This window comes from Urocampus carinirostris, chromosome 1, assembly GCF_059441175.1.
Source record: "Urocampus carinirostris isolate Australia breed hairy pipefish chromosome 1, RoL_Ucar_1.0, whole genome shotgun sequence".
NCBI classification, from domain to species: domain Eukaryota; kingdom Metazoa; phylum Chordata; class Actinopteri; order Syngnathiformes; family Syngnathidae; genus Urocampus; species Urocampus carinirostris.
In genome coordinates this window covers 9,150,607-9,161,063 of record NC_142349.1, presented here as the reverse complement: position 1 = coordinate 9,161,063, position 10,457 = coordinate 9,150,607, and the positions used below count along the sequence as shown (strand labels likewise).

The following is a 10,457-nucleotide window of genomic DNA, read 5'->3' as shown; positions in this document are numbered from 1 at the left end:
CATTAGATATTGAGCACTTTTCTGTTAGTTTTGCGAAGTTTTGGGACATTTAGTAATGTTTTGTGTGTTAGCTGCGGGGTCCTTTGAGTCATAACGCGCGGCTGTGTGAGTTGTAGATTGAAAGAGATGGGAAGAGATGTGAATGAGAGACGAACGAGAGAAAACGCAAAGACAAATGTAAACAAAGATGATGCAAACGAAAAGGATTAAAACGATTTACAGCCAACGCACATGGGACTCATCATTGTCCCCCTGAATTGTGCAATGCCTGTTATAAGTACAGTCCAAATCGTACTCAAACCCTAAGAAAGAAAAACAACGGGCAAGTATATGCTGGTGGCGCCTATATTTCTCCACCTTGTTTGAACCTCGGTAGGCGAATATAGTAACCATTGCACCACGGAGGCTCTTTCTACATTTTGGGTTGCCGATTTCTGGGCTCAGCATTCATGCATGTGATGTCCCCAAACACTGGTCGAGCGCAGCGCTAATTTGAATACTGTGACGTTATAAGCGTCATCATCTCACAGAGTGTTCAATAAAGTATTAAAAAATATCTCACATGAATGAAGCCATTTCGAAACGGAAAACACAAAACAAAAACAGTTTTGTTTTCATTTCAGTCTCCACCTATAAACGAGTCGCTGGTTGGATGGTTGTCACGTGACCTTCCAGCTGATTTGGCTGCACGGAGTGTTGTGGTTGCAATGTAGTCTGGAGCCATTTCTGTTTGGCATCGCTGCACACTCTTTTTCACGGCTCCCTTTTTTTATTTTAAACCCGCCACTATGGCGCACACAGCCCAAGCAAATGCCCCCGACGCCAACAACCCTCAAATCCAGGTGGAGCACGACAAAAAGCGTCGACAGTTTGTCATAAGACTGAACGGTATGTCCGATGTGATGCTGTGTTGTTAGCTTTTGGCTAATGTTAGCTTGCAGCTAGTTGTTAATTTAGCTTCAAAGATGTTATCAGCAAGAAATCGGAGGTATAACCCACTTACCATGGCGTGGGCCATATATCTGTCTGGTGCTGCTGTCAGGGAAACATACACTGACACAGATTAAAAAAAGCTCTTAAATAATCAAATGCAACTTTATTTTGAAATAAACAAACAAACAAACAAAAACAAAAAAATTGCCAATTGTATCCTTGTTATTTGTTTTGGAAAAAAAGCCAAATGAGCTGAAAGGATCAATCGTATTTGCTTGTATTGGTTATTTAAATAATGGGTTCAGTTTCAAAACAAATCTTGAATCTGATATTTTTAAAGGGACAGTGCTTAACCTAATTAGTTAACAAAACACTATTGATTTCAACCGGAAGCAAAAAGACATGAAGTGTTATTTAAACGTGCATTTAATAAAAGATATTCATCAGTTAAAAGATTTGTATTTACCGGTCCCTTCCGCAGCGCGAGTATCACTTAGAAGGAGCTGACATAATTGTCTGCCATTTTGCTGCTACAGTACGTCAAAAACAAAAACCTTGCCAAAGGCTGGGAACACTATTTTAAGAAAGAATGTGCAGTTTGATCCCAAGTACTTTGTAGCACTTGTTTTTAGTTGCACTACACAGTACAGCGACGTTTAGTGGACAAATGATACACACCAGCACTTTAAAAAGACCGTAAGTAATTGCTGCCATTTAAACACCTTTTGATTTCATGAATAACTTTTCCCGGAGAAACAGCTCTGAAATTAATCAGTGGACTTTGTGTTGATATTTCCCCCACGCTGTTTTATAAAAATCAGAAAGTTTTCTTTTCAACTCCTTATACAGTAATCATATTCTCGGCAGCCAACAGTAATGCCTAATACTTTTATTTAGTATTAGCAAACAATTGAATTACATTTATTTAACTTCACGGATCCTTTAATCACCACAGTACAGCCTGGCGGGACCCAACACTCTCCAGGCCTGTTTTCGGGGTTTTCTCTCCCTCATGAAACAGACAGCATTGTTTTCCAAAGATACCAGTAGCACTGACTCAGATACAGCACCATCATCATCTGGTCACCGTTGTTGTTGGTGTAAAGCGTACTCCGGCTCTTCAAAGATAAGCAGGACATCTGCCTCAAACTGCTCTTTCATAAAAATAAATACAAATTGAAGTACTTGCGAATATATGTTTTAAGAAACGTGCTAGATAGAACAACTTGTACTGTTGCATGTGTTATTGGGGTGGCGTCGTCGAAAATTGTATATTTTGGGTGTCTTAGGAGACATTTAGCCTCTGATCTGAGCAAAATTTAACAGTTGATTTCAATTAGAAAGCTAGTATTCATCCTTTCTTCGTAAATGTTTCAATGTTTTGGTATGCAATTCAATTACATTTCAACTGTCTTTTATTGTCATCGTTAACAACATAGTGAAACATTGTATTCAACGATATTAGACACTCCAGGGTAACTTTGGAATAAAGACTTAAAAGAGAAAGATAAAGTATTAGTGTTGGGATAAGTAGGCCAAAATATTTACAACGTAGTGCAATAACATTTTAACAGCAACCAAAATACGCAAATAAGTCGCAAGATATATAATCTATTTTTCACAGTTTTGCACCATTGTTTAAGATGGTGATGCTTGTGTGGAAGAAATTCTCTCTGAGCCTGTAAGACCTTGTTTCAAGGGACCTGTACACCTACCACAGGGTCAAAATGGTGGTGGCCGGCGTGAAAAAAGTTTTTTATAATGTTGATAACAACAGGCTGTTTTATATTATGAAAGCTGTCTTGTAATTGTGGCTAATAATCTAATACCACCATTAACCTCTGTCAGCTGATGCCCAAATTGTACCTTCAATTTTTTTTTATAGGCCTTGTTTGGGGTTTATTTCCTTTCAGTAAGATGAGGAAAGTTAATATATTTAAACAAGTAGAATGAGTGAATATAAACTTTCAGAGCTGACTTTGACATCCACCAGGGTCTCACGATCGTGCAGTTCTTCTGTATGAATATGTCGGGAAAAAGACAGTGGACCTCCAACATACTGAAGTTCCTGATGCTTACAGAGGGAGAGGGATTGCCAAACACCTGGCCAAGGTAAAGCAAATCAACATTGCAATACCTAGCATGATGGTAAAGGGCCCACTTTAGACATCAAACAGTGATACAAGTTTACTTCTGTGAACACAGGCAGCCATGGACTTTGTGGTGGAAGAAGATCTCAAAGCTCATCTTACCTGTTGGTACATTCAGAAATATGTAAAGGAAAATCCTGAACCGCATTACTTTGAACACATTTACCAATGACCTGACATTGTGCCAAAACAACAAAGAGAAAGAGAAACTCTCTCAGGTGAGGTTTGCTTTGGATCGTATACATAAAAGGACCCTCCAGGCATCCTCAGAAGTGCCCAGCTGAGATCCTCCAGAAAAACTTTCCATCCACAACAGGGGGAGAAGCATTTATCTGAAAAGAGGACATCTATTAACTGACACGAGTCCAATGTTTCTATCATACAAAAAAAATCATGATGCACATTTTTCACCTGTGTTATTTCTGCTCACGGGCAGAAATCACAGCCTACAGTACATGTCGTCTACAGCTTTGTCTGTCTTTATGGTAGTTTGGCAAAATATAATGATTCTCTGGTTTGACACCTGCCCCAAGGTTCCTATGTGCATTGTGTAGTAATGAAAATTGGCAGGGTAATCTAATTATAGCAAGGCTGTCTTGCACTACAGACTTAAGAGTATTTTAACCTTGCTACAAATTTAAATATGTACCTTTATTTGTCACAAAATAATTTGTCCAAGCAAGTTTTTGACCACTATTTGAAATTTTGGGTTGGGCTGAAATATTGTTGCTAATAAATATGCAGGGATTGTTGCACTAATTAAAGCAATATTGAGTGTATACCTAAGTATTTCCTATATGTACAGTACATATTTACCCAATCCCATTTTATTCCTGTTAGAAGCGAGTAGCTGATATCCTAGAAATGCAAACACTTTGCATTTGATCTGCTGATCTCAGAAACAATACAGACTCCTGGATGACATATCTTTTATGATTACACCATGACGTGATAGATAGCCATTCACTGTGAATTGCGCAAATGGATAAACCAGCATTTTAAATAATGGCTTAGCTTCATCCAGGGCATTTGCAATCAAGTTCAACTGCATTCTTTGTTGAATTTTTTGCGAGTGAGTTGTCTGTCTCTATGTGCCCTGCGACTGGCTGACAACCAGTTCAGGATGTCCCCTGCCCACAGCCCGAAGAGAGCTGGGATGGGCTCTAGCACGCTCTTGATTCTACCGAGGATAAGCAGTGCAGGTGAATGAATGGATGGGTTACATATGGATTAAACAACAAAAAAACAACTTGGAAACCCATTTAGGAGCCAAAAGAGCTAAATTTATTACATTTATTAAATTAATTTTAAATTGTTTACTGAAAATTGTTATTTTAGTATATAATTTACCATTTATTTTTGTTGCACATGAAGTGTAGGATATAACTGTTGCTGATGAGGTGCAATAAATATTACAGTGTTCTATAATACAACTATGGGATGGGCTCCAGCACCCCCGCGACCCTACTGAGGATAGGCGGTGCTGATAATGGATAGATAGATATACTGGTATATACATGTATACATATAGGGGGTGTTAAGATTCCTCGATCGTTTGGCTCAATTGGCTGTTGACAATCTAGGTGTTGAAGAGAAGTAAACCTCAGGAAATCCATTACACTCCTGCTACTACATTTGCATGTAGGACATCATGCTTTACATGCAGAAAATGCTAGATTACTAGGTGACAATCACCTAAATAGGGCAATAATTCGTTTCTTCTTTATCCTCAGCTCTAAAAGACGTCAACCTTTTTAACAGTCAACATGTTGTTTGCTTGATTTTTTTTTTGTGCTTTATAAATAATAAAATAAACGTACAAAAATGATTGGAGCTTTTTGTATTGCATGCATTTGACACTACATTAACAAAATATAAGGGGTTGACGCCTGTGCTGGTGAGTCATGTAAGCTTTCGCCGATATACCCTGTCATTGTACTCCATAAATGCACCGGTCAGCAACATATAGCACATTGTGACAGCTGTTGTCACATTCAAAACGTTAAGTCTTTTTTTCCGTTGGCGTCAAGTTACAGCACGTATACAGCCTGGAGCGCAGGGGAAGACGAGTGAGGCAGAACACGCAAAGGACTGCATTGGTAAGTACAGTACCTGTCAACAAATAAAATAATATGATAAATAGGTAAATAGTGAATAAGGAGCGTATCAAGCATTTCACAAATAAGTATGATTGAAAGTGTTTTGTTTTCGATGGCGAATTCATTTTTATCGTATTTCGTTAAATGCGTCACTGTATATGTAATATTCGGAAGGATGACCTCCAATTACGTCAACACGTTCGTACAAAATACGTAACGTGGATTAGCGTTCTTTATGCATTCTGGGAGTTGTAGTTCAAATTCTCGTGGATTTTACTTCTAGACCACGATCTAAATACTGCACTACCCAGGAAGCCTTACACTCTTTTCGTCACTTGCTATCACGGCTCTATCTCCAACATGGCGTCGCTGGGAAGGAGGCGCGGTGTCCCAGTAAGCAGGGAGAGGTCAGTTTTTCCATAACTTGCTCATTCAACTCAAAGTTCTTACTATTGTTGAACGGTTTGACTGTGTCACCCATTGAAAGTCAAATAACGTATTAATGATCTGAAATATCAAACGAGAATCTTGCACGAACAATCGGTATTTGATTAAGCGCTTAGCTAACATTAGCATGCTAAGTTGCTAACCTGTCTGCAAGCTAGTGTTAGCAGAAGAAGCTAAGGGCTCGTGTGATGTTTTGACAATTAGACATCGAATTTATTAAAGCCTCTGAGAATTGTTTTAAATCTTAACGTTGGTAGGAGGTGCACATCACCATTTCATTAAATGATGTGTTTTGTATAGACAATGCAACGAGGATGGATTTAGTTGGCCGATACCACAAGTTTGTCGCACGCGAATCAGTTATCTACGCTTGGGTACAGTGAGTCGCGTGAGTGCTTCAAAAACAAACTTTTGGATTTTCTAGCTTCAAAACTTAACGTCCTTTGACTCGATTTAGTGAAACATTGTGTCAGCAGAAAGGACATCCGCGCATCATCACCTTAAAAATAACCACTGCACTTTTAACTGATCAAAGGCTTTACTTTGCTTCTTTGAAAATGCGATTCTTCTGATCTAATATTACTATTATAAAGTGAAATTAAACTCATGGTCACTTGTGCATGGGAGAAACTTTCATTTGAAATCCTATGAATATAGAGGTACAGTACCTGGAGCAATCATCTCAAGTACCCTACAACTTTGACTTAAAGTGTGTCATTCATCGCCTTCTGGTATATAAAAACGAACTCGTTGAAGAAAGATTTGAATAAAAAGCAAAACTACACGACCTGTTAGGGTTTTCATATTCAAGGGTTGAGATTTTTTTTTAAATTTAGATAACATGAGCCATACGTAGATGGAACTTGCATGTTGTCTGTCATCTTGCTTTTACGGGTCCCTACAGACCTTATGCTTGCATGGTGTAGAAGTTGGGGCAGTTAAATGAAAATAAAATGGTGCCATTTGGTCACGATGTCAGCTTATTTTGTACTAATCTGTGCTTTGTAGCACTCATTTCCGGTTGCACCACACTACACAGCAGCATATTGCGTGTCTTTTTAAGTTATTTTCTGTCGTGGGACACACTTGTGACTAAAACAAAATAAGTACTAATGTGTATTATTTTTGCCTGTTAATATTCTTTTTCTCCTTATCTTACTTTTTTTTTCCCCGTGTTATCCCGGAGTGCCACATCTAATCTCGTCTAAACTACGTTCACTACGTTACCAGGGGCAATGAAGAAAATTCTCTATCTCATTTTCAACAAATAGTTTTACATTAACAATCCTATTTGAACATTGATGCATGTTTGTCAGTCGTACACAGTAAGTAAACCTAGTGTACACATATTGTGCTGCTCATTGAGGTGTGCAAGCCTTTGCTACTGGGGGACATAGATCTCTTTCTCCTCTTTAATGTATGTAATCTGAAATTTTGTACACATTAGGGCTTTTTTTACGTATCAGGTTTATGTAACTTTGCTATCGGTTGTTCGGCTGAAGTAGTTTATGATGGGTGGACGAGTATAAAAAGGTGGGTTTTGATCGAATAACACTGTCAGGGTGGCAGAGTTTCGAAGGTCAAGTAAACCATGAATTGAGTTTCTTAGTATTGACTTACTAGGGTGAAATATGGCGATAGTTACAGTTGTTAGGGAGAATGGTTTGGAAATGGTTCACAGATCCCTTAACCACCTGGGTAAGGGGCTTCACTTATGTGTGACTGGGGCAGGTGCAGCCTGGCGGCGCCCATCCCTCACTCGGCTGTTTTTTGGGGTTAGGCTTTTCTCCCCCAAATTGTTTCCATGGTTGGCAAAACCATAGCAGCAAGTCTACTTTACCTAGCTGATGACTTTGGGGGGATTTGAAATTTGTGAAATAATGATATTTTGTCCCACGAGAGTCTCTGTTAAAATCAGGAAGTTTTGTGTGTATTCTTGATAATATATTGCATGCTTTGTTCTGATGCGTCTGACCTAGGTCAGGAAGTGATGTTAATGTCGTCCTTGTGTGAAGGCTCTGGCGCAGACCTAAACAAAAATCCCAGTGCTTTTGACAGTGTTGAATTTGTTTTGTCTTGACTGTCATCTTGTCTGCAGGGGAGCAATGGCGGCAACTGACTGCTACATTGTTCACGAGATCTACAACGGGGAGAACGCCCAGGACCAATTTGAGTACGAGCTGGAGCAAGCACTGGAGGCCCAGTATAAATACATTGTTATCGAGCCCACACGCATCGGAGATGAGACGGCACGATGGGTTACAGTGGGCAACTGCCTCCACAAGACGGCCGTTCTGTCCGGCGCCGTTTGCCTCCTGACGCCGCTTTCACTGCCTCCGGAATACTCCCGCTACGTTGCACTGCCTGCCGGCGCCCTCAGCGTGGCCTGTGCTGCCCTCTACGGAATTTCGTGGCAGTTTGACCCCTGCTGCAAGTACCAGGTTGAATATGACAGCCAAAAACTGTCGCGGCTGCCCCTGCACACACTCACTTCCTCCACGCCCGTGGTCCTGGTGCGCAGGGATGACATCCACAGAAAGAGACTCCATAACACAATAGCACTGGCCGCGTTGGTGTATTGCGCCAAGAAGATCTATGAACTCTATGCTGTATGAGTGCACGCTGAAGACCATTTAAGAACCAACAGACAACTAAAAAGAGAAAACATAAAAATGACAGCAAACCTATCCACAGTCTAATGCAAGTGAAGTGGATGGTCAAGATGTGGCCCAGAGTACTTGTGGTGGCTGCATCCATGTTGAACTTAATTCAGAAGGATATAGTTAAAACGACAAGTGTCCCGAGACTCCCTGCCCCTTTTTTCTTCAAGTGACAACCGCAGGGTACACACATGATCTCTATAGTATTTCTGCGACTCCTTTCGTGCATTCTGACACATGCTTTTCATGTAAAAGCTCCAAATGAAGATGAGTGGTTGAGATGGACATGTGTGCGTTGAGCTTTATCCTTCCTCCGTAGTTTTACTGTACTCCTTTACTTGCTGATCAGTACTTCACCTTTCATTAAACAATAGGCTATTTCAAATGTGTGATTCTGTATTTGTGGCTTTTGTGCAAGCAAAAGTATAATTTTTACAGTTGCATACTATTTTCCTTTTTTTTTGGGTAAGTCACCCTTACTGTATTTGTATAGCCATGATTGGAAAAAATCCTCTCAAAAACAACAAGTCAAGCCTCAAGATACATGTTGTAATGCCGACAAACTAGAAAACAGAAGTAAGCTCAGGCTTAATAATATCGAGCCTGACTTGACCCCAGGCCCACGGGTAATAAAGCCTGACCCAGCCCAACCCCAGTCAACTAACTTGATAATAAGGACCGAGCCAGCAGCAAACCTGAAATTTCATATTTCCGTGTGAGGAATCTGGAGGAGAGGTGATTTAGTCTTTTGTAAGAAAATCTAACTCAAACAAGACTGTATAAACATTTACAGCTTTTATATTTCTGTGTCTGCAAAGGATCCATTGACTGACAATTTTCCATCTTGACTGGGGAAACTTTAAGGCTGTGTCATTTTGATGGGTTGAAAATTGGGACATATACTACAGCCGCAGTACGTCCTTAAGACTCAAGCCCTAGGAGTCGTGACTCTTTTTCTTTGCATCTTGGGAAAATGGAAAGTCTGACACTACTTGTGTTTCACAGTACTCTGCAGTGGCTGGACAGGAAACTTAACAGTTCACACCAGTGATTTTCTCACAATGTTGTAATGGAATCAACTAGTCAAGTCATGTTTATTCGTACAGCCCTTAATCACAAGGACACTCAAAATGGCTGCACAGTCCACAGACTGTATTGCAAACTACAGACTATTATTAAACCATCTGATTTAAAACGAACACGAGGACAAGAAAAAACTCAAAAACGTCAACATGAGGAAAATGAACAAGGCATCAACATTTATTTTTAAATTGGTATGTGTAATAACATATGTTGGACACGTTACTTAAAAAATTATTAGTTATAGCTACTCGCTACTTCTTCCAAAAAGTAACTGAGTTAGTCTGTAGTAAAATTAACTATTTACCAGGGAAAATAAGCACTTCCTTTAAAAAGAAGTTGTATACAAAATAATTCTAAATTTTCTGAGGAGTATTCGAGTCAGTTGAATAGAAAAGAACAGACAGGTAGTTGTATTATAGAACATTGTAATATTTATTGCACCTCATCAGCTACAGATATATATCTTCAGTAAACAATTTGAAATTAATTCAACAAATTTAACTCTGGCCTTCCGTTGTAGAGCTGGGGATTCTGACTTCTTTTACAGAACTGGCTTTTTCAGCTGGGCTCACTAAAAGAGCTCTTTTGGCTCGCAAATGGGTCTCTAAGTTATTTTTGTTGTTTAATCTATATGTAACCCATCCATCCATTTATCTGCACTGCTTATCCTCAGTAGAGTCACGGGGTTGCTAGAGTCCATCCCAGCTATCTTTGTGCAGAGGGCAGGGGACACCCTGAACTGGTTGCCAGCCAGTCGCAAGGCACACAGAGACAGACAACTCACTCGCTCTTTACACCTCAGGACAATTTGGACCGGCCAATCAACCTGACATGCATGTTTTTGGAATGTGGGAGGAAACTGGAGTGCCCGGAAAAAACCCACGCAGGCAAACGCCGCACAGGAAGGCTGATAGCTGGTTTTGATCTCACGACCTTAGAACTGTGCCACACATGCACTAGCCACTGCGCTGCCGGGCTTCATCCATATATAACCATTTATGTGTTATTAGGAATGACTTAGAAAGTGGGGAAAATAAAGCAAAATTAACACTTAAATATTAACAATGGAAAACACAGGAAACAAA

The 10,457-nt window shown here is 39.8% G+C and overlaps 2 protein-coding genes across 2 annotated transcripts; both read left to right on the top strand.

The window, feature by feature from the left end:
- The first annotated feature begins 642 nt into the window (after positions 1–642).
- Positions 643–4,911, top strand: natd1 (protein NATD1). Its single transcript, XM_088322864.1, has 3 exons — positions 643–888; positions 2,927–3,045; positions 3,139–4,911. Exons 1-3 carry the CDS (start codon positions 789–791, stop codon positions 3,253–3,255), a joined length of 336 nt encoding a protein of 111 aa, XP_088178990.1. The 5' UTR covers positions 643–788; the 3' UTR covers positions 3,256–4,911.
- A 523-nt stretch (positions 4,912–5,434) lies between these two features.
- On the top strand, positions 5,435–8,674 carry tmem11 (transmembrane protein 11). Its single transcript, XM_088322789.1, has 2 exons — positions 5,435–5,589; positions 7,728–8,674. Exons 1-2 carry the CDS (start codon positions 5,543–5,545, stop codon positions 8,242–8,244), a joined length of 564 nt encoding a protein of 187 aa, XP_088178915.1. The 5' UTR covers positions 5,435–5,542; the 3' UTR covers positions 8,245–8,674.
- Positions 8,675–10,457: the final 1,783 nt, after the last annotated feature.